The sequence below is a fragment of the Gobio gobio genome, assembly GCF_949357685.1.
Source record: "Gobio gobio genome assembly, chromosome: 6".
Taxonomy (NCBI): domain Eukaryota; kingdom Metazoa; phylum Chordata; class Actinopteri; order Cypriniformes; family Gobionidae; genus Gobio; species Gobio gobio.
This window is the reverse complement of record NC_137102.1, coordinates 40,434,131-40,459,554: the sequence shown is the minus strand read 5'-3', so window position 1 is coordinate 40,459,554 and position 25,424 is coordinate 40,434,131. Positions and strand designations below refer to the sequence as shown.

At 39.8% G+C, this 25,424-nt stretch overlaps 1 protein-coding gene across 1 annotated transcript in view; it reads right to left on the bottom strand.

Moving 5' to 3' along the window:
- adcy1b (adenylate cyclase 1b) overlaps positions 1 to 25,424 on the bottom strand; it is an 88,639-nt gene that overhangs the window by 18,512 nt on the left and 44,703 nt on the right. The window contains exons 6-14 of the mRNA XM_079818666.1: positions 15,334 to 15,492; positions 15,088 to 15,229; positions 14,201 to 14,356; positions 8,589 to 8,783; positions 7,375 to 7,472; positions 6,015 to 6,099; positions 5,574 to 5,663; positions 5,150 to 5,406; positions 2,344 to 2,470 (exon numbers count right to left, since the gene is read on the bottom strand). Of these exons, the coding sequence (XP_079674792.1) occupies positions 2,344 to 2,470; positions 5,150 to 5,406; positions 5,574 to 5,663; positions 6,015 to 6,099; positions 7,375 to 7,472; positions 8,589 to 8,783; positions 14,201 to 14,356; positions 15,088 to 15,229; positions 15,334 to 15,492 (1,309 nt within the window). The remainder of the gene's footprint in view (positions 1 to 2,343; positions 2,471 to 5,149; positions 5,407 to 5,573; positions 5,664 to 6,014; positions 6,100 to 7,374; positions 7,473 to 8,588; positions 8,784 to 14,200; positions 14,357 to 15,087; positions 15,230 to 15,333; positions 15,493 to 25,424) is intronic.

Sequence of the window (25,424 nt, the reverse complement as noted above, 5' to 3'; positions counted from 1 at the left end):
GTATGCGTTCCCCCCAGTGAGCCTTCTCGCACAGACACTGTGCAAGGTCAGGGAGGACGAGGAGCAGGTCTTGTTAGTTGCGCCCTACTGGCCCAACCGGACCTAGTTCCCAGAACTCACACTCCTCGCGACAGCCCCTCCCTGGCCGATCCCCCTGAGGAAGGACCTGCTTTCTCAGGGGCGGGGCACTCTATGGCTCCCGCGTCCAGACCTCTGGAATCTCCATGTCTGGTCCCTGGACAGGACGCGGAGGTTCTAGGTGGCCTACCACAAGCAGTGGTAGACACCATCGCTTCAGCTAGAGCCCCCTCTACGAGGCGCCTCTACTCTCTGAAATGGAACCTGTTCGTCGAGTGGTGCTCTTCCCGCCGGGAAGACCCCCGAAAGTGTTCGATTAACGTTGTGCTTTCCTTCCTGCAGGATGGGTTGGATCGAAGGCTGTCTCCCTCCACCCTCAAAGTGTACGTCGCAGCAATAGCGGCGTATCACGATGCAGTAGACGGTAAATCCTTAGGTAAGCACGACTTAATCGTCAGGTTCCTCAGAGGTGCGAGGAGACTAAATCCTCCTCGTTCTACCTCGTTACCCTCTTGGGACTTAGCCCTGGTGCTCAGAGCACTTCAGGGTCCTCCATTTGAACCTTTGCAGTCTGTTGAGCTAAAAATCCTGTCCATGAAGACAGTTCTCTTGATTGCATTGGCTTCAATCAAGAGGGTAGGGGACCTGCATACACTCTCGGTCGACGAATCGTGCCTAGAATTCGGGCCGGCCAACTCTCACGTTGTCCTGAGACCCCGGCCTGGATACGTGCCCAAGGTTCCTACCACTCCCTTTCGGGACCAGGTGGTGAACCTGCAAGCGCTGCCTTCGGAGGAGGCAGACCCAGCCCTAGCTTTGTTATGTCCCGTCCGCGCTCTTCGCGCTTACGTTGACCGGACTCAGAGCTTCAGATCCTCACAGCAGCTCTTCATCTGTTACGGAGGCCAGCAGAAGGGAAAGGCTGTCTCCAAGCAGAGGTTGGCCCACTGGATAGTGGATGCCATTGTCTTGGCTTACCGGTCCCAAGACGCACCTTGCCCATTCGGGTTGCGAGCACACTCAACAAGGAGTGTTGCTTCTTCCTGGGCGTTGGCTCAAGGCGCCTCGCTGACAGATGTAGAGCTGCGGGCTGGGCGACACCTAACACGTTCGCTAGATTTTATAGCCTCCGTGTAGAGCCGGTATCTTCCCGCATTCTCGCCCCCAGTGGCCAGCAGCGCTAAGTACCCGTTCTAAGTGTCGGCTTGCATACGCCACTCCCGCCCTCTGGGCCGGATACGTGCGTCTATTTGCTCCAGTCGTGTTCCCCGAAAATCGGCTAACCCTGTGAGTTCCTCCGTCACCCCTCCGGTGTCAGACGTGGCGGCCGTCTGATGCCAGGCCTGCACCCGTATGCTTGTGGAACGTGTGTGTAGGCTGGGTTCCATATGTTGCGGTCCCCTCTAGGCTATCCCATATGTGTATTTTCCACGGTACCAGCTACCCTACTCGGCTAGCCCCGTGTCTTTCCCTCGACAGAGCTTCCTTTGTCGTCTCTGGCTGTGTTCTTCCCCCCCTGGAACCAGGTTGGGTCCACCCCAGAGACTGCCATTTGTTGCACTACCCTGTTAGGTTAGTCCTTATGTGTATTCCACCTCTCCTTCCATTGAAGGATGTGTTCCGCAGCGTACCATCTCCCGAGACGGGCACGCTTTCCCAGCGTTATCCAATAGTCACGCTGAGTGGGTCTTGCAGGAACAGCAGTGACTGTCCTTCCCTGCCCGGAGCCCTGACTCCCACTCTAACATAGGAGTGGTCCAGCGAGCTCAGGCAGGACGCTGGAAGGGCGTGGAATGTGTGGAATGTGTGAACCGCATGCCAATGTCCATTGGCTCGTTTTAATCACTCGAAGTAGGTCGGTCTCTGGAAACAGATCCCAATTCGTCGGTCAGTTCCGACGTACGTCTCCGTTCCCTCCTTCAGGGAACGAGGGTTACATACGTAACCGAGACGTTCATATATATATATATATATATATATATATATATATATTTGGGGCTACTAAACTAACATGACTTCACTGCTATTATTATGACTACTTTATGTTAAAATGATGCTGTTGTTCTGCTAAATTAATACATTTAAATAATGTAAATAATATGTATTCAAAAATATTTATCTTTGATCAACATCGGCTCAAACATCCCTGCAATCCTATAGAGAAATTTGAAAAAAATGGGAAAACACTGACGGATCGTCAGATTATGTTGGTGTTATTGGGAGTGTTTCTTGTTCTTCTGACTGTCTGTGATGTTCTCCACGTACCTGAGTGGCCCAGAGGAAGTCGAGCCGTAGTTTGAGGTCCATCTGTCTGGAGTGAAGGGCCAGAGCGGTGGAGAAGAGCAGCAGAGAGATGATGGGCTCCAGACCATGAAAACTCAGCAAGCCCCAACTGCACTCCAAAACACACAATCAGCAGAGAGTCAACAGACACATTCAGCAGCTTTCATGATACTTTCTGTCATATGGGCAATACCCAGCTAACAAAATATATTATAAAATAACATTTTCATGACGTTCCCATTAAATTCTGAAAACAGTATCTCGGAATGTTTGCTGAACATTCAAAACATCCAATTTTCTTGGTTTTACAGTCATTAAGAAAATGGTATAATTTTCAAACACTATGGAAACTTTACTTTTGTTCTCTGAAAGTTCTGAAACAAGAAGTAACATTTAAAAAACGTTAGACAAATGTCCAACTAAAACATCAGAAAAAAAAACTTCATAAATGATGTATAAATAATGTTTTTATGCTAATATTTTGAGAATATTATTAAACCTGTTCACATGAATCCGCGAAAACGGTTCAGTTTTTAGTTGAAAACAGTGTTGCGTGTCACACATTCTACAGTCTTGTTCTTGAGCTCACTTTAGTTTAGTTTAGTTTAACATTATTATCCATTCTGTTTGTCGCAGAGCATGACACTAGTATCATGTGTATATCCGAAAATACATCCACATGAATGCTTACACTAACACTGACACAAACAAAGAATTAAACAAATTTCTAAGCATCCCACACAATAATATTAAAAAAGGTTCATCAGAAAAATCTATTAAAATAGTGCCATAATGCCAAGCATTCTCTTGGATTCATAAAAAACAATACTACCATTGGAACAAATGTTTATATATATTTGATGAGACAACTAAATATTCTAAGGCGCTCACGTGGTTAAGCGTAAAAAATATTTAATAAATAGGGCTTAATCATTAAAGTCCTCCTGTAGTCAATATTTTTATCCCTTAAAACTCATCTTTGATCATCAAAATTACCTATTTACATATTTTTTTCCTGTGATAAAAATGTCTTCATACCTTAAAATAGCTTTAATGTAACGTTACACCCTTATTTCATTTAGTATACGCGACACCATGAATATGCAAATGAGCCCCATCTCCACTCACACCAGCTCAGAGACAACGTCGGACACATAACGGTAATTAATATGATCAGCCTTTTGCTTGACTACGTTATCAAACTGCTAATACTTGTTTCTAATGTTAAAATATACCAGGATAACCTGGCTTGTCTTGAGACTCCCCTGCTTCAGAGTATAGTTAAACCTGTTAACTGTCACTGGCCCACCGGTGGGCCCATTTGTCACTGCATGTTAAAACAATTATATCCTATATTTATCCTGAGCTAATGTTGACAAACTATATATCATTCGAAAGCTTACGAACTCAAGATTCATCCTGTGAAAAAAGTTTTGAAATCGGATTTTGCGTTACCATGGAAACAGTACTCTAAATTCTTCTAGCGGCTCCTCCCCTAGTGGGCGTCGTCATGTTTCATATTACAACAATTATTTTAAAAACTTTAAAATAAAAACCTTTTCTAATCTTGACAAAACACATATTGTCGGAAAGGTCTGAGTCTCACGGTTCTATATCTGCCCACTGTTTTGTGATATTTGGACAAAATATATACATTTGTTACAGGAGATTGTGTAAAAAAAATCTATGGAATTTCAATGACACCCGGTGGCTATTTGTGGTACAGCGCCTAAACAAAATCTCATGGGAACTTCAATTTTTGTGATATCAACTTCAAATTTGGAACACAAATTGGTTAGACATTTGGCTTTTATGTGATAGTAATTTTAGAGTACAAATAATTTTGTAACATATATATTTTACATAAAATATAAAATATTTAGTACAGTACATTTGCTTTACAGTATATTTAAACTTTCATAACTTTTTCATACTTTAATTTTTGAAGTGTTTTCACTTGAGCCATAATCTGCTCACTGTCTTCTTTAAAATGAGACCAACCTTATGTCTATAGTCCAAAGCATTCTGGAATTGCAACCATTTAAGTTTGGATAGTGCATTTTCATGTATTTTTCAAAAAGGGGGGTGACAGTTAACAGGTTAATGATATGCTAAAGCCCACCCCCCTCATGATGTGATTGGTTACAAGGTAGTTTGTGATGTTAGAAGAAAAACCAGCGATTTCAAACCGCGTCTTTGGTTCATTGGAGAAAATACTCAGCAATTATGCTGACTTATGAATTTGTACATGGTTTGTCTGAAAGCATATTGAAACACCACATAGACATATAAACAACATTAAAAACTTGATTGTCACCACAGGGGCACTTTAAACACTGTTGGGGAGGCTGTGTCAAGCTGAAATTTTTATAATTTAGCCCAAGTTATTAAATATATTTATGCTTAAGCACACAAGTGTCTTGGAATAGTTTGTTTCTTCATTGATATATTCACCTCTCATATATCCAATGAGAACCATTGACTACACATATGCTTACACTTCACACCCAGATGTCTTGTTTTGGAAGATCATATATATATATATATTTCTTCTAGCCATAGGAATTTTGAGTCAGTGCCCAGATAGAGGGTGAAGGGTGAAGGGGATGAGTATGATCTTTAAATATCACAATTGCCTCTTTTTTAAAAGACAATAAAGATTTTTATTTAGATCTTTCTTGTCTTCACCATGCACTGCAACCATCACACCACGTGACACAGGGTTCTATATAAAACCCTGCTGAACCTTTGTTTGAGAGTGCAGTGCCCTGCATCGGCCGTCTCTCACCCTGAAGTGTGTCTAAGTCCACTGAGCTCCAGAATGGTGATGTACAGCACCACCAGCAGCAGTAACAGGATCATTTTGGGCAGCCAGGACACTCGCAGGAAGAGCGCCATGGTCAGCGTCCCCACTATGCAGGACAGGAAGGCGTAATGGGCGCCTTCACATGGGAGTTCGGTCATGGTGCGGTTCAGCCCTCCGGCCGCATCAATGATCATGATGGAGTGTGTGGAGTTGGGCCAAAGCCACGGCATACAACCCACCTGACAGAAAGAGAGATAGATAGAGAGAGAGAGAGAGAGAGAGAGAGAGAGAGAGAGAGAGAGAGAGAGAGAGAGAGAGAGATCGATGATGGCTTCTTTACAGTATTGAAATAGTGAAACCAATAGTGGGATGCTCCAGTCAGTGATGACTGTAAGAATGATCTTACCACACAGGCCTGAGCCACAGCGTATATTAAGAGCACTATGAACACACACAGAACGGTCCGGATCTGTATGGTGAGGCACCCTGGAAAACACTGAGACAGACAGACAGAGATTAGAGAAGACTAGCATGCTTTACAGAATATAAACAAGTAATCCAGTTAATTCTACAGTCAAATATTATCTTCATCTGTGTTCTGAAGATGAACAAAAATTCTTATGGGTTTGGAACAAAATGAGGGTGACTAATTAATGACAGAATTTAGATTTTTTGGGGGGGTAAACTAACTCTTTAATGCAATCTGTATAGCAACATTTAAAAACTTTTACTGTGATGCATGCTAAGAAAATCTTAATGTTTAAATATTTGAAAGCTAATGACGGTCCTGCACCTGAACATGAAACTAGCATGATACAGCTGGACTGGGTGAGTGAGTTTTTTTTACCTGAACTCTAGTGATGTGCAGGTACATGATACACACGACTAGAAAACAGATGCAGAAGACCAGCAACACCAGCACAACAGTCCCCCTGAGAGTCACAGACACAACAAGACATGAAAAATAATAACACAAGTCAATGCACAGAAGAACTGACACTAATATTTGTATACAATTCAGCACAGATACTTGACACCAACCTCAGTTTACAATCATTAGTTGAGTATTGTGAAACAGAGAAAAATGGTATCATGATATTCCAACGCCTGTTTCGTGATTTAAAGGTGAGCGTGCAAGCCACTGCAATAATGCAATAGTCTGATCACCTAATTTTATCACAAAGAATACAATAAAAACAACATACCACATTAACCCTTTAAGCCCTAAAGTAATTTTTAGAGCTGTGACATACACAAAAGTAAAGACTCATAACTCCAAAACTATAGCAAGGAGAGAGTCAAAACTTTTAATTTATTTAGAAAATATAAATTACATTACATTTGGACATTATCATGAGAAGCTGCTGAAAAAAGACAAAATATATAATTTTTTTTATTATTTATTATATATTTTTTCAGATCTTTCTTATTTGACATGCAATACTGCCTTGATCAACACAAAATAGGTGTCATTTGAAAGCTTAGTGAAGCTTAGGAAAACTCCAGGAAGGAAATAAGGTAGGAGAACAATTCTTTTTTGGATGCAGTGTAAAGTTAGTCTGAACTTTACAATACATCCAAAAAAAAATTATATATATAAATGTATGTACACAATGAGTGCATTGTATCAAATGATTAAAACATTTTTATTTATACAACGCATTTATTTTTGTAGAAATGTATTACAATTCACTGTTGCTTGTTCATTTTTACACAACATTTATTACCACCACCACACATTCTTATGGCTCTTCCATGACAAGCAGCTATGAATTTTCAGTTTACATGTAACACATTTCTACAAAAATAAACTGTTGTTGCTGTTTAGGGTTGTGACATTCCTACATGTTCAAAAATGCAAGTGATTGTGCTGGGCAAAGTCTATACTGTATATAGCCTACTGTCCGCTTTCAAACTTGATTGGTTGACTGGTATGATTGTGATTCCTATTTCATTACAACGGCAGGCCATTTACCAGTTTAGAAGGGATTGCAAACATTACAGGTCAGATATTTATGCACGTTTGACCAATTTTGCTCACTGAATGGATAATTTTGCATGTGATGGCTCACAATGGATGGCTTGTGACGGCTTACTGGAATAACCAACCCTGTCAGCCTGAAGGAGGCGTCCTGACACTACTGACCATGTAGAGTGTTTCTCTGTCACATTAACTCATGTGTCTGAGTGGATCCTGCTGTACGTACTGTGGTATGATGAGAAGGTAGAGGATGCCGAACAGAGCAGTGAGGACGAGAGACAGAACGACAGCGCCGGTGAAGTACTCGTCATTCAGCTGATGATACTAAAGACACACATCACACCGTCACTGCCATATTCACAGAGCGTTCGCTTAAACATGGTCAAAAACAGAAGAGAAATGCTGAGCAGTTACAGCAGCTCAAATTCACGTGATTCAACCGAAATCCACATGTTCATGACTGACTTTACACCATGTCCGAACCAGACACGACACTGCAATGTGATAAAACTAAAAGGCATCTTTTTTGACAAAGGCACATTTTTGTCTTGATATGTAGCAATTTTATTATTAAGTTTCTCTTTCTGCGACATCACGGCTGGTAAAACAACACACAAAGTTTGACAAAGATAATCTCAGGTACTGATTATATGCTTTATTTAATGCTAATTTTAGTTTGAATATAATTTATAGTCTTAATGATAGCGACAATGGATAATTCACCTCAGATATTGAGAATAATGTAAAGGAAACAAGAACATTCAAACTGTGTCTATTCAATTGTACTCTATGACAAAGATAGTTATCGGTCACTTAGTATCTATTTTTAATCATGTTAAAATGCTGTAATATTTATGAATTTGATTTCATGTCTATCCATTTGGTTGCGGGTGCAGTGCGGTTGCAGAGAGACTCCGCCCACACGCTCTTCTGATTGGCTGTGATTTAGTTGTGATTGCAGTACGCATGCAAAGACTCAGCCCACAGGCTTTTCTGATTGGCTGTGATTTGTGATTGATTTTGTCACGTCTGGTGTGGACAGACAAACTGCTTGTTGCTGGAATCGTATCGCTTTGCATCTGGTTTGGACACGGTGATGCGGTCACATTAGTGAAATTTCAGCAAAATTTCACTGACAATTAAGGTCCATTATCTATTGACAATAGTGTCACACGGTAAAGTCACTTTGAAACCAAGAAGCTTTCTGTTGGTCAGTGCTATGAATCCTTGAAAACTTCAATCAGTTGTGAAACCTGCTTTGGGGAATCTTTCATCCTCACACAAAATTCCAGATTGCATGGATTTCAATTTAAATTACTTGATTTCGCCAGTGAAAATGTGCAAAACAACAATAAATGTGACCGCATCCAACCATGTGTCTGCAGCAGACTTATTTCAGTCTACTAGAACACATGTTGATGGAGTGTTCATGGTTCTCACCCGGTGCTCTCGCTCTGAGTCTTTGTACATGAGCGTGAGGTAGTTCAGGTCAGCCGTGTCGGACTCCGTCTGCTTGGCCTCGATCAGACGGCTGATGTAGCGGTTGACGCGTGTCCCCGGGCTGCTCTGAGCGGCGTTGGCCGCTGTCGATGTGCGGTTCCTTAGCTTCTCCGGTGCGGAGCGGAGAACCCTCCTCTGCCAACGGACGATCACATGATGAAGCTGTGATGCCTTTATCAGACTGTCAGTCCAAATCTGATTTTTGTGCATATCCGATTGGAATATATGTGGCAAAAAAATCACATTTTGGGCCAGATTAACTAAACAGGGCAAATAAGTGTAATGATGGGATGGGAGAGGAAACTTCTACGCGTAAATCTACTGACAAGGCGCAAATTAAAGAACACAGACGCAGCAGCTCATTTCCATAATGACCAATGCAATCTAGAGCAACTAGTGATCTACTAACAACACAGTCACAGCAAAATACAAACTAGTGTGGCTTGGCAAATGATTGGATAGAACCTTCCTCTGTAATTCCAAATAAATGAACACGAGTGGAGAAGATTCTCTTTCTTCTCTCACACATTCTCTGTTCCCTGTGGTTCCTCCTCCTACAGCAACTATCACAGCATGTCAAGCACTAAATGGGTTAAGATGTGCTTTTTCTGGGCGTTTTCTAGCGCAAACCTTTGTAAATCATGTTTCATGATTCATACTCTCCTCCCATAAATTTTGCTTCTGAAAGTGAATCTCCTACAAATGCACATGAAATAAGGTCAGCCGCAAAAATAACCGTGTCCATGAAAGACGTTGCAGAATGTCTCAGATTACGAATGTAACCCTGGTTCCCTAAGAAGGGGAAAGAGACGTGGCGTCTGGATTTGACGCTACCGGGAATGCCTTCAGCGTGACTGGTGTTTGAACATGAGTACCAAGCACAGTCTATGACATCATGAGCGGAGTGCCCGCAAGTATAAGAGGGCACCTGCAAAATACGCCATCAACTCTTTTGTCTGAAGGAGAAGTGCAGGCAACCTGATGCATAGCAACAAGACGCCACGCCTAATTTCCTTTCTTGGGGAAAACTAGGGTTACAGACGTAACCTGAGACGTTCCCCTTTCACAGTGGAACTTTGATGCAGTGTCTGAAGTTATGGGGTACATATACACACTCCACCTTGCTTTGGAGGTGCCTGCCTCACTAGGCTGAGTATGTAAACCATAGTGGGAATAAAATAACCTGACTCTATAGGTCAATCAGATAGAGTCAAGGCCCGTCAATCCCCAGGTGCAAAATTGCGAGCCATAGACTGCTTAGTGGAGCCACTCCCTAAGCTTTGATTTCTCTAAAAGCAAGAGAAATTTCAGCTTCAATGCTCTATTGTAAGGTAAGTCCCGCCCTTAATACCTTCCTCCCTCCCTCGCATGGCAGGTAAAAACCTACATGACCAAAGAGCCCAAAGGGAGTAGCTTGTCCAAAAGGAGTACTCAATAACAACCTTTGATTCACCACTACTTCTCAGGGGGAGAAACAGCTCTCACTTCATCAAAAAAGGCAGATGAAAAAACATAAGGCGCATAGCAGAAGGGCTCTTACTACTTCAACTTAAATCCTAAAGAAACTCTACTTATCTACCCTAAAGGAAAACACTTCCCAAGTCGTCTCTGGGACCTGCTCAGAGACCTACAAGTGCTAATTGAGCTAGTGCTGTTATAACATGCCGGGAGGCCATAGTCTGACCGCAAAAACTTGCCAGGGGACCAAGCATAGATCGACCAGAGTTGTGAGCGATACCTGCCATAGGGGAGCATAAAGTCCTATTTTAGGGCTCAACCATCGTTGGGGAGGAACAGATGGATTTAAAATAATTACAACTACCCTGCTCTACCCTAAATTATATTGTCAGAGCAGCACAATGACAGGGAGCATGCCTTTAAGATGCTAGTAATAGTTTTAACTCTTAAAATTCCGCTCAGCCAAGGGGGAACCAATCACTACTTCAACTTAGGAAAGGTGGAACATGAGAGCAATGCATAGCATTGCTTACTAATTATTCCCACTACCCGGGCTCTAAACTCCAGGGAGACCGCAGGGGAGCCATGCCCTACTTAAAGACCCCAGATAACTGGGGAAGAGCAGCTCATGCCCTACCTAAGGCATAAAAACATATGCCTACAACTCAATCACCCAGACTCAAAAAAACTGAGGGAACCACAGGGGAGCTTACATTCTACTTTAAGAATAGTTCAACCCTTACTTCAATAAAAATAACCTTTTCAGGTCCAATACCAGTAGTGATCTATTAACAGGGAGGGACCAGGACGAGTATCCTCCCAAAGAGGAGTAATAAACCTACTTTAAACTCCAAAATCAATTTGATAGGGAAAACCAAAGGAATCATATGAGCTCATATGGTTCCGTTCATCCTGTTCCTTTTTAAGGTGTGTTTCAGGAGCAGACTAGGAAGGGAGCCTACAAGGAGCCAAAGCCTTACCAATTAGCCACCAAGCTACAGCCTCCCTATTGATGTCCATACAAGGGGAAACCTATTCCTTACTCACCCCCTGAGGAAGGAGATTGAATAAGCGCAGGGCATCAAGCCATGTGTCCACTAGACTTATTACTTCGGCTAACCACCAAGAAGAAAATGAAAGCCTACATTTCCATTTAATTTCCATACGTCTGCAATCAGACCAGAAGACTTATAGGAGGTAGAGGGTCTGGACTCATCTAAATGGGGGATAAATCAAGGCAGCAGACCTCGTCCTCACCGCCTTGAAACACTTGACACCATCACAACGGAGCTGCCAAAGAGACCTGAAGGTGAGATTGGGGCATCTAGGAAAAAAGATTTATCTTTCTCCTTAATCGCAGACAGGTTTAACCACAGGTTCCTCTCTGTAACCACCAAGTCTGCCACAGAACGGCCATGGCAGTCTGTTTGGTGGCTTGGAGAGCCAGTTCCATGGTCCGGTGCAGTTCTGCCACCACCTCAGGAGACAACCTTTGTCCCTAATTCAAGTCTGTGAGCAGGTCAGCCTAGTATAGCTTCAACCACCAGGGTGTGCAGAGCACCCCCGACCTGGCCCGCTGCCAAATTCACCTTCCACACAAGCTGCCAGATGGCTTTGATGACACAGCTTTGAAGGCAAGGCCACAGCCTTAAGTGAAGACACCTCACCCTGTGAGAGAGAAACCACTAGTTCCTCTACAGGGGGGCATCTTCACATACTATGCTCACCCAGTCCCTCCACATTCGAATAGCTCAAATGCTGGAAATGAAAGACGAGCTGAGTATGGTGGTGCGGACCGTTATATCCACTAGTTCCCCGTATGCAAGGCTGGTGGGAGAACAAGACTAAGTTGAAACATCATCCATCATCTGGATGTGTTTGTAGAACATCATTGTTCTCCAAACACATCCAGTTCACTGTCTGCATGATCAGAAGAATCCACTGACCACGCTTCTAAATCAAGCAGATATCTTAAACTTGCCTCAGGAGATCGGGAAAAATATTTGCTACTTCCCAGAATTCCTCAGCCAGCTCAACTTGCAACTCCCACAAGTGTAGCCGCCACGCTGCAGGGCCAGACCCACGAGGCACAGGTGATTGTCCCTCCCCCCTCGAAAAGAGAGATGAACCCCTCCCTCGCATGGGAACTTGTGGGTCACAGTGGGCACATTCAGCTCCCTCAAGAGCTGCACATGTATGCTCTGGCCTGAGACAGATAACACAGAGCTCATGTGAGTCCTCTAGTAAAAGGAAGCACCTACACGGAGGAACACACTGTCGAAAACTCTTAGATCCACTCATGACGTCATAGCGTCTGCCAATATATTGACATGTTTGGTATATGTGTTCAGACACTGTTGACGCTGAGAGCGTTTCCAATAACGTCAACTCCAGATGCTGTGTCGACGTTCAACTTCAAAAGGGAAACAAGGTTTGGGTCCCACTTTATATTATGTGTCTTTAACTACTATAAATTGTACATGTACTTATTTTGTTGATTTTGCATTGCAAACATTTGTGCTGCTATTGAGGTGGGATACCAGTAAGGTTAGGACGGGTTTGGTGGTATGTGTTGGTTTAAGGGTTTTAGGGATTAAGAGGTCAACAGTGTAATTATAGATCAAATTAAATAAATAAGTTACAGCTGTAATTACATGCAAGTATTTTTAAATATTAGTACAATGTAAAGCATGCATGTGTAAAGCATATTGATAAAGAAATGATTCATTTAAATGTTTGTATATAGTAGTAAAAGGGATAGTTCAACTATAAAATGAAATAATCTGTCATCATTTACTCACCCTCAATTTGTTCCAAACCTTTATGATTTTCTTCCTGCTGCTGAACACAAAAGAAGATATTTTGAAGAATGTCAATAAACAAATGACTTTCCTAGTCTTTTTTTTCTTCTTCTCCATACTATGAAAGCCCTGGGCCCCATTGGTTACCCACATTCTTCAAAATATCCTCTTTTGTGTTCAGCAGAATAAAGAAATTCATTCAGGTTTGGAAGAACTTGAGGGTGAGTAAATGATGACAGAATTTTCATTTTTGGGTGAACTATCCCTTTAAAGACTTCACACTGTATAAAAGTGTTGTGTTGTTACCAAGTGGCAACCTCCCGCAGTTTCTCTTGAAGCCAATACGGAAGTGACATATACTGCAATTCATTGACTGGCCACTAGGGCTCCACACAGGCTCCAGAAGGGAGCAGAATCTCATTGAGCCCCATGTTAAAATGGCCAACTTTACAACAGAAAAAACACATGTTTACAGCCTGGTACAAATTGTGGTTTTGGTCAATACGGCTAATCTTGCCCTTCATGAAAACTGAGGGGGGTGAATTTTTTTATAACTCATTCGTTTACATTATATAAAGCTTTAAAGTCCTGCATAATTAAGGGCGTGGCCACTTTGAGTGACAGGCCGATAGCCATTTATCTGCTGTCTGTTAGTCATCGCGTCACCTCAGCTCCACCCACGTCCCGCCTCTTTGCCCATTTTCTATTATCCGGGAGTGACGCACGATGACGCGCTGACAAGATGGCAACGGCCAGCTCGACCCTACTTTACGCTTCAAAACGACTCTTCAGAATCCTATGGGTGACGTCACGGACACTACGTATTTTTTTACGGTCTATGGTTGTTACGAAGTGCAGGTCGAGTGAAACATTACAATATACTGCTTATCAGCCTGGTCTGCACATCCTGTTGTTGTTTTTTGGTTTCGGCATACCTACGCAATGCCTTTATCATAAAAACCAATGAAGATATACCGAAAAACGAAAGAGTGCCACAGGGCACACAAATCAGATCAGAACAGTCGCGATGCATAGTGTGGACAGTCAATAATTTAGATAATATTCCAAATGTATGAACAAATAACGGGATTTGGACTGAAAGTGTGAACGCTATGGAGAGTGACAGCAGCTGGAATGATCTGAACATCAGCGTGACGTTCAGATCAACACACACCAGCTGCTTTACATCATTTCCATCAGACACAGTTTGTCTTAGGGAAAAAATACATTCATTTTACATTCATCATACACAAACAGCAAGAGTGTGTCCTTATTTAAACATTTTAGGCATACCTTGTCCCCATCCTCACAGTTCATGACGTTGGAGAAGGGAATCTCAGCCTTGAACATCTTGCGGCAGTGCATGAGCTGCACCAGTAAGTAACACACGGTCTTGAACTTCATCTTTTTGGCAGGTTTAATGTCTGAAAGGATCAGGCCAGGAAAAATCTGGAAAAACACACACAAATAGTAGTGAGCACGTCCCATCCCATATTCAGTCAATTGTGACTGAATATGAAAATCATGAGAAATGAAAATCAACAGTTATAGGCATTGTCCATATGAAACGCAAGCAAAAAAATTTTCAAACAAAAATTATTTCAAACAAATTTTTTTTATTTTTGTAGAGTTCCAAATTTGAAGTTAAAATCACAAAAATTGAGGTTACTGTGAGATATTGTTTAGGAGCTGTGCCAAAAATAAAAAAAGCCAATGGGTGACATCCACTCATTGATTTTTTTAATACATTTTCCAGTCATAAATACACATTTCACACATAATGTCAATTTCACTTCTATCACAAAACAGTCCAAATATGGAACCTTGAGTCTCAGACCTTGCCAACAATATGTTTTGTACAAAATTAGAAAATTTGAATTTTGATTATCTATTTTTTTTTTGTAAAATGTTTAACATGATTCTGCCAACTGGGGAGAATTTAAATTGCAAAAGAATTTAAAGTATCGTTCCAATGACAACACAATGTCCAATTTCAAAATGGTTTTTACAGGATGAATTTTGAGTGTTTCAGCTTTCGAATAATACCTAATTTATGATGATTACTAAAATATGTGATAGGAAAAAATGCAATAGAAAAGCAGGACTTTGATTGTTGTTGTCATGTTTTTAGTTTGTTAAGGATTGTGGTCATATTCTTTGGTATGAATGAGCGCACACACCTTCCTGCGGTGAGATGGCACTATGAAGAAGGTCTCGATGTCGTGTTTGAGCAGGAACGCGTGTCTCTCTCGGCCGTTTCCCGGCTCCACCTCATAATCTCCATTCAGACACTCCAGTGTAGCGCGTGTGATGTGAACCTTCCTGCAAACCAACCACATGAGAGGACAACAGTCTTAAAACTATCCAAAACAACACATTAGGCCTGATTCTGGGAGACCAGAACTAGTATTGGTTGAGATGCTCACCCAGGCAGTCCACCAGCCTCCATCATGTTGGCCAGCGTCACGTCATTGGACCACACATCATACTGCCACTTCCTGAGGCCCAATACGCCACAGAGCACGCGTCCCGTGTGCAGACCCACACGCATGTTCAGATCCACCTCTGTGGCTTCAGCCACCGATCTGACGGCACAATGACACTCTTAATGAATGTAGTTTTTACTGTAGCTGTCGTCTATAATCACTAAAAAATCACAACTACAATCAGCAAACGATGATTCAAGTGAAACTATTTATCCTACCGGTCAGAAGTCTGGAAAAATTAAGACTGGATTTGTTTTTTGAAAGTAGTCTCTTATTCTCACCAAGGCTGAGTTTATTTGATCAAATATACAGTGAAAACAGTAATATTGTGAAATATTTGTAAAATTACTGTTTTCTATGAAAAAATATATTGTAGAGATCCCCTATTATGCTTTTCAGATATTATTATCACAGTAGGCTGATGTAGATATGAGATAAAGCAGGATCTATTCACAGCAGTTATGATTTAAACTTAACATGGGACCAGGGACCACTGATGCAAATTAGCTATTTAGCTAACTCTGGCACATAATTTGTGTTGTGTATGGTCCCTGTTAAATAAACTAAAAATTAACTAAAACATAAAACAAAGGTTCTCAGGACACTTAAAAAAAAAAGCTTTAAAAAAAAAAAGAACAGATCAACCACCTAAAATGCAACAAAGACGGGACAAAGACTGACAGAAAAGAAGCTCAATACAAAACCATTCAAAAAAATCAGCCAGTGTTCAACTTAATCAATGAACAGCCATCTAATAACCTGATTTGCTTCTCAAAAAACATTTCTGATTAATGTTGAAAACAGCTGCGATACTTCATAAACTGTGGTAATAAGCATCAAATCCTCATATTAGAATGATTTCAAAAGGATCGTGTGACACTGAAGTCTGGAGTAATGATGCTGAAAATTCAGCTTTGATCACAGGAATAAATTACACTTTACTATACACTCACATAGAAAATGTGAATTTTTACAATATCACTACTTTTAATTGTATTTTTGATCAAATAAATACAGCTTGGTGAGCAGAAGAGACTTATTTTTTAAAAGACATTTAAAAAAATGTAATTATTCCAAACTTTTGGCCAGTAATGTAATGCATGCATGTCTAACTGTTGACCAGCAGGTGGTGCTGTCATCAAACTGATATGGTGAGACGCTTACAGTAGCAAAGAGGCTTGTGTGAAGTTGCAGAGATTTTGATAATTTTTGACACTTTGATCAAATCATTTGTGGGTTAAATGAGAACAGTTCAGCATATCAAAACATGCAACGTGTAAAACTGGAGGATAAAGTTACACCTACTTTGGGCAAGAGATGTTTAATTTACAACCCCAAATCAGAAAAGGTTGGGACAGTATGGAAAACGCAAAAAAAAAAAAAAAAAGAAGTGATTTCTAAATTTACTTTGACTTGTATTTCATTGCAGACAATATGAACACAAAATATTTCATGTTTTGTCCGGTCAACTTCATGTCATTTGTAAATATGCATCCTTTCCTTTCATTCAGACCTGCAACACATTTAAAAAAAAGTTGGAACAGTAAAGCATTTACCACTTTGTAATGTTGCCATTCCTTTTCACAACACTTAAAAGACGTATAGGGACTGAAGACACCAAGTGATGAAGTGTTTCAGGTGTAATTGTGTCCCATTCTTCCTGCAAACAAGTCTTAAGGTGGGCAACAGTACAGGGTCTTCGTTGTCGCATTTTGCGCTTCAAATGCGCCACACATTTTCTTTTGGAGACAGGTCGGGACTGCAGGCAGGCCAGTCAAGTACCCGTACCCTCTTCCTCCGCAGCCAGGACTTTGTAATGTGTGCAGAATGTGGTTTTGCATTGTCTTGTTGAAATATGCATGGACGTCCCTGGAAAAGATGTCTTCTTGAAGGCAGCATATTATGCTCCAAAATCTCTATGTACTTTTCAGCATTAATGGTGCCTTAACAGAAGTGCAAGTTACCTTTGCCAAGGGCACTGACACAACCCCATACCATGACAGACCCTGGCTTTTGGACTTGTTGCTGATAACAGTCTGGATGATCCTTTTCTTCTTTGGTCCGGAGCACACGGCGTCCATTCCTCCCAAAAAATACCTGAAATACTGATTCATCTGACCACAGTACACGTTTCCACTGTGTGATGGTCCATCCCAGATGCCTCCGAGCCCAGAGAAGTCGACGGCGCTTCTGGACACTGTTAACATAGGGCTTCCTTTTGGCACAGTACAGTTTTAACTGGCATTTGTGGATGTAACTACGTATTGTGGTACTTGACAAAGGTTTGCCAAAGTAGTCCTGAGCCCATGTGGTGATATCGCTTATAGATGAATGACGATTCTTGATGCAGTGCCGCCTGAGGGATCGGAGATCACGGTTGTTCAGCTTAGGCTTGCGCCCTTGTCCTTTACACACTGAAATTCCTCCAGATTCCTTGAATCTTTTAATTATGTTATGCACTGTTGAATGTGAAATATCCAAATCTCTTCCTATCTTTCTTTGAGGAACATTGTTTTTAAACATTTCAATAATTTTCTCACGTATTTGTTGGCAAACTGGCGATCCTCTGCCCATCTTTGCTCCTAAAGGATTAGACCTTTCTTGGATGCTGCTTTTGTACCAAATCATAATTACAATCACCTGTTGACGTCACCTGTTTCAAATCACATCATTATTTAACCATTTTACCTCATTACTAGCCCTAAATTGCTCCTGTCCCAACTTTTTTTTAAATGTGTTGCAGGTCTGAATGACAGGAAAGGATGCATATTTACAAATGACATGAAGTTGACCAGACAAAAAATGAAATATTTTGTGTTCATATTGTTTGCAATGAAATACAAGTCAAAGTAAATTTAGAATTCACTTCTTTTTTTATTTATTTGTGTTTTCCATACTGTCCCAACTTTTTCTGATTTGGGGTTGTAGTTCACCCAAAAAATAAAATTCTGTCATTAATTCCTCACCCTCATGACGTTCCAAACGTTCAACTTCGGAACACAAATTACGATATTTTTGATGAAATCCGAGAGCTCTCAGGCCCCTCTATAGACAGCTATTTCAAGGTAGTAAACACTTTCAAGGTAGTAAAAACATTGTTAAAAGGGTCCATGTGACTCCAGCGGTTCAACTTTAATTTAATGAAGTGACGAGAACAAACAAAAATAAAGACCTGGCCTCTCCTACGCCGTTTACATTTCCGCTCCCTCGCATGCGTCACGGTGCTCACATTAACATCTTCGGCTGCCGTATATCTTGAAAGTGCTGCACTATTTACAACGGAAACTGCGTAGAAGACACAGGCTAGACCGAAATTCTTGAATAAAGTAATTATTTATGTTTGTGGTAATGCTTTAGATTACAACCCAGAAAGTACTGCGTAAGTAAGACAATTTACAGCGTAACTTTCAGCAATCAAAAGCCCTATTCGCACGGGATTAGTATTATCTGGGGACCTCTGGTGATTTGTAATAATTGCAGAGAATGTCTTTGATCTTAAAGGGTTAGTTCACCCAAAAATGTGAGTCATTATTGGAAGAAATTTCCAATACTAACCCTTTAATCCCGTCCAAATCGGCCATGTCTGTAATATGTAAAGTAAAAATTCCCCCACAAATTACCTACCATATTTCGCCGAACACCGAGGTCCTGTGGTAATATTAGTCCCGTGCGAATCGGCATCTCTGTGATTTGGCCAGGATTAGGCGGAGCGTATATAATTTTTGCAAGGTTTTTGTTTCCTGTGCGCATTTCTATCTTTATCTTTCACGAAGAATGGTTCTAGGCTGCATATAATGCGCACCGTTATGAATTCCATGCAGCCACGCGGATTATACTTTCACTTTAGAATGAGCACCAATTTGGGAGTAAATTGCTGAATGGTGTGTTTAATATTATTCTTGATAAAAAACACAAAAGCAGAACATATGACAAACTCGCTTAAATGGGCGCTTTTACATTTAGGTTTGAAACTGAATCTTCCGCCATATATTGTTATTATTGCTCAGTTCAGTTTTTAATTGTAGCGTCTGTTCTCTAACTGAACTAAATTATTTTTATTACTATAAAACAATCAAAATGATATTGATACGACTGTTTATAATTTCATACAGCTATATCTATAACGAAAAAACATTTACAAGTCTTGACATCATATCCGGGAGATAAGTCAGTAAATTCGAGTAAAATCACAGGCTTGCTTATCCCGTGCGAATGCGCCACGCAAAATTCAGATGTGGGGGATTTAGTCATTTCTAAATCACAGGAGGTCCCCAGATAATACTAATCCCGTGCGAATAGGGCTATAGTGTAACTATAAAGTAAGTAGCCTACGTGTAGGTATAAGGGAACAATATGTAATATTTGGCGAATAAAGGGGTAACTATCAGGAAAATGAAAAGATAATTTATACTATAAATATTTTTTAATTAAGGGGTAATTATCCATGTAGTTACAGGGTAAGTGTGAATCTGCGGGCTGTAAATTAAAGTGGTGTTTGTTCCCCTCTTGTTTCATGTAGTTACAGGGTAAGTGTGAATCTGCGGGCTGTAAATTAAAGTGGTGTTTGTTCCCCTCTTGTTTCATGTAGTTACAGGGTAAGTGTGAATCTGCGGGCGGTAAATTAAAGTGGTGTTTGTTCCCCTCTTGTTTCATGTAGTTACAGGGTAAGTATGAATCTACGGGCTGTAAATTAAGTGTTGAAGCTTTTACAAAGGAGATTTAAAGGCTCAGTTCTCTTCTACACTGCCGTTCACTGATGTTTTACACACAGAGAAATAGGGTGTCAAAATTGTACCTTTAGGGGTACAACAGCTTGTCGCCCGGGCAGTACCCTTAAAAGGACACATTTGTACCTTTTTTACCACAAAAAGGTTCATATTAGGACCTTAAGGTGCGTATTTGTACTCTAAGGTACTAATATGCACCTTTTAGGAGTAAAACAGGTACAAATATGTCCTTTTAAGGGTACTGCCCCAGCGACAAGTTGTAGTACCCCTAAAGGTACAATTTTGACACCCTATTTCTCTGTGTGTAAAGTTAGTACTGTTTTGACACTGCTAAATATTTTATTGTATTATTATTGTTTTATCAAAATGTTATTTGTTGTATTTTGGCACTCCTGTAATCCAGTGTGATCCACTGGTACATTTTTATTCAGAAATGTTTACACTTTACATACATTTATTTTTTTATCAGATTGCAGAGGCTTAGTTTCATTTGACTGCAGTTATGATTTCTGGCGGTCTACAGGAATATTATTTTCTATGACATTGAAGAGGTTTAATTTTAATTTTATATTAAATTACTAGTTGTACAGTCCCCATTTTTGCATTTTGAAATAAACATTTATATGTGCTATATTCCTCTGTGTTGCGTTTGTTTCCTTTTTATGTTCAAAAGAGAACTGAGCCTTTAAATCTCCTTTGTAAAAGCTTTATGAGGCATAAATAGTCCTCACTTTAGATGAGCTCACAAAAATAGTTAACTGACAACTACTAAATGTTTTATAACTTCCTGAATTAATCATGAATAACAGTGGAAATACATGTTAATAAAGCATTTATTAACACACTGAGAAACTATTACTATATGTCTAAATAATAAGATGTGTACATGTATATTTAAATAGTTTATTAATCCTTTACTTACACTTTCTAAATGATCTTATGAACCATTGACAACTCCTAAATAACTGGTTTGTAAATAATGTAATACTTAATTTAGAAATGATAAATTGATCATTTATAAAGTATGAAAATAAAATTATTAAAAACATTATAGATATGTTTAATCAAGAATAAAGCATGTATAGCTGTATTTATAAACTGCCTATTAATGTATATTAATGCTTTATAAATAATTAATTAACTATTTACTAATGCTTAACTAATGCTTAATTGCGTGTAGTTATTATAAAGTGTTTCCCAAACACTCAGAAGACATTGATTCATCCATTGGGGTCATATCTCAAATGGTTTACACTAGTTATTGCTGTATGTGCTGTTTGATGCTTCAACTTTTAGGAACCCAAATAAGTTTTCAATAGCAGAGATTATTTATTTTTCTGTGTTCATCTGAAGAAAGAAAGTCGTATACATATCGGATGCATGAGGGTAAAAGACGAGTATGGTGGGGACATTTCTGGGTGTAGCCTACTGTATTTTCTTTTAATAGATAATACAGAATCTACATAGGATTCCTTCTTAATATTCATCTGTGGCAAGAACGAAAAAGAAGAGGAACAAGAGGAGGATCTCTTGCCAAGCAAGAGAAATGAATAAGAAGTTTTGTAAATCTGTTTTGAAAGTTGTTTTTCAACTAAAGGTTTCCGAGTGATATGAGATTGTGTAGGTGTTTTTATTGTAGGCCACTTACCCTGTAACTACAAGAAACAAGAGGGGAACAAACACCACTTTAATTTACAGTCAGCAGATTCATACTTACCCTGTAACTACACGGATAATTACCCCTTAATTAAAAAATACTTACAGTATAAATTATTTTTACATTTTCCTGATAGTTACCACTTTATTCCTCAAATAGTACATATTGTTCCCTTATACCTACACGTACGTACTTTTAGTTACACTATAATTACCGAAAGTTACGCAGTGAATTCGCTTTACTTACGCAGTACTTTCCGGGCTGTAATTTAAAGCATTACCTTGTTTGTTTTTGCGAACAAAAAGTATCCTTGTCTCTTCAGAAAATTAAGGTTGAACCACTGGAGTCACATGGACTATTTTAACAATGTTTTTAATACCTTTCTGGAACTTGAAAGTGTTGATTAAATAGCTGTCTATGGAGGGGCCTGAGAGCTCTTGGATTTCATAAAAAACATCTTCATTTGTGTTCCAAAGATGAACAAAGGTCTTACGGGTTTGGAATGACATGAGGGTGAGTAATAAATAATATTCAGATTCTTCAGATAAGCTTTTTTCCCCCCGTGTTAAGAGAAATATACAGGTTTAAATATTACATGGGTGAGTTTCTAGCTAAAAATGTAATCTAAGAACGTTTCACTATAATGTTCATATTAAGTTATGAAAACATTATTTCTGAAAGACATTATTTACGTCCAGGGCCCGTATTCATAAAGATTCTAAGAGTCCTCTCTGAAAACTCTTAAAAACTTTTACGTAGGAGTCTTAGCTTAAGAGCTATTCGGGACCGATCTGAGAGCAACTCTGAGCAAGGAAAATGCAAAAACTTTTATCTTAGTGAAGAGGCGGGGCTGACCCCGTTGCTACGTATGACAGTCTTTTGAAGACTGTGATTAGTTGGTTGTCCAAAAAGGGGAAAAAAGGAGCGCTTTTAAGTATAGGGTCTATTCTAAGCCTTCACTTTGAAATTACAAGCGCAAATTGTCCTATTTTACCGTTCTCTCTCACTCACACACACATTATATATATATATGTATATGAATCCTTTTATTATTTAACATGCTGTTAATTTCCTATAAGGTATTTGATTGGCTTAGAATTATAAACATTGTTCCACTCTTTCCAATTACACTGATTGCTGGCATGTCTATTTAATTGGTGGTTTGAAAGTTGGGTTTAATGCAACAAACATGAGCCCTGCATGATCTAATCTATAGCGTCTTATTAAGTCACTGTCATCCATTGTCTGCAACACATTTCTTCTCCCTCTTCGTCTTTCTGCCATTTTCTCCGCTGCTAAAGAAACTCTTAAAGGTCCTGTTCTTCGTGATCCCACTTTTCAAACTTTAGTTAGTGTGTAATGTTGCTCTTAGAGCATATATAATACCTGTAAAATTATAAAGCTCAAAGTTCAATGCCAAGCGAGATATTTTATTTAACAGAAGTTCCCTTTCAAAGCCTACAGCGAACGGCCGGTTTGGACTACATCCCTGTACTTCCTGCTTTAATGACGTCATTAGAACAGTTTGTTGACTAACCTCCGCCCACAAGAATACACAAAAAAGGGGGCGTGGTCTAGTTGCTCTCCCACCTGGAGAAGAGGAAGTGTTGCGTTCGGTTGCGTTTGTAGTGTGTTTGTCGCCATGTCGTCGAGACGCTGTTATTTTCATCCCGGAGTCAAATCACCTTTGTTTGGCCAGGGACGCGGTACTTTGAGCACATGCATCTCCCCGTTATGATAAGAGGCGTGACCTTTCCGGGCAACGTGCGCTAAGCTGCTGTCGAATCACAACACGGGAACCGTGGGCACAATCAGAACTCATTACGTATTTCTGAAGAAGGGACTTCATAGAATAAGGAATTCATCAAGGACAGTGATGGACGTTTTTAGGACAGTGAAAACAGCGGTATACAGATAAGTAAATTGTGTGAAAAATACTGTGTTTTTTTACACGCGAAACATGAACACATGTTATATTGCACACTGTAAACACAATCAAAGCTTAAAAAAACTGGAAAAATGGGACCTTTAAGCCTCTTAAAAGTCCTCGTCCGTGCTCCTAACAAATTTGATCTTAAGACCTCTTTTAAGGGTTAAGATGCTTTCTGAATTACTTTTTTCTTTATTAGGATTTTTAAATTAATTTTAAGAGTAAACGGCCACATTTCTAAAAAAATTCTTAGAATTTTGTCACTAGGAGCTACTCTTTGCTTTAAGATTCTTTATGAATACGGGCCCAGTTTTTTAATGTTTAAAAAAAAAAAAATCTTGGTTATGTGAATGTTAAGGGAACATTCCATTGTATCATTCATCAAACATTATGGGAATGTTACTTTTAGATGTTCTCTGAACGTTCTGAAAAAAAGAAGCAACATTTAAAAACTAAACATTTCAGATAATTCCATGAATGATGTATACATGTTTTTGTGCTAACATTTAGAGAGCATAAAAGGCCTGGGGCCGTTTTCACAAAACATTGTATCTTAGCACTAAGAGTTCTCCTAAATAGCAGTAAAAGTTCTTAGTTAAGAGTTTTCTCTTAAAACCTATTCACAAAGCTGCTGAGGCCAAATTTTACAAATACTTTTACTAACTGAATCCGGGGATTAAGGCGAGTAGGCTACTCTGAGTTTGGGCTAAATTCCCTGCTCGGAGCTCTCGATCCTCTCGGACAACACGGCAAATACGCTTATTTTACTCTATCTGATGATTTCTAAGTGTGAACTTGTGAAACATCTGCCACAGGTAATCAGACATTATTTTATGTTTTATTTATTAAATAAATAATATGTATTATTTTTGCCCTTTTTGTTAGGACAGTGAGTAGACAAGAAGTGAATTGGAAGAGAGAAAGGGGAGAAAGGTCTGCAACAGCCATTAGAATTGTTTGTGATTTGGTCTTAGTGACTTGGAAGTCCTCTTGACTACTCCTAAAATTTCACAGATTTAGGAGCTAGTTTTAGTACTAAAATGCTTTGTGAAATACTCTTAGAGCAAAAACCCTAAAGTTAGGACTGAGACGCCCATTAATTTTAAGAGTTTCTCCTAAATCGGCAAGTTAGGAGCTACTTTTAGCCTTAAAATGTTTTGTGAATACAGCCCCAGATCACTTTGAACAAACATTCTATTAATGTTACAAGAAAAAAGTTTGTTCATAATTTTGAGAGTACGTTCCCTGTTAGCTGGGCAAAAAACTCAAATCCAAGCAGGTGTCAGTGTTACCATGATCATGTCATGTTAATTTCAAAAGCTCAGTGGGTTTCAAAGATCATCCTCACGTCACATCTGATGTGCTCGTCAAAATACACAGTTTGGTATAAGGACAGTTTGATATATCAAAAGGTCTTTGTGCACACTGATCTGATTATGATAATATGAGCCAATTTTGGTGAAAACTCAATCATCACTATGTTGCAGAAAATTCATAATCATAATTTAAATGTATGAGGCTGTAACTGTAACTGTCAATCAAAACAATCCTCTAGAGATTCAGTGTATCAACAAACACTGGAACAATCTGGAACTATCACAATCCTCACAGGAACACAGTCTGTTGTTAGCGCAGGGCATTTGATGGAACAGTAGATTTATGGTGGAAGATCATCGCTCGGCTGCCCTTGAGCACAGAGCAGGATGCACACACTCAC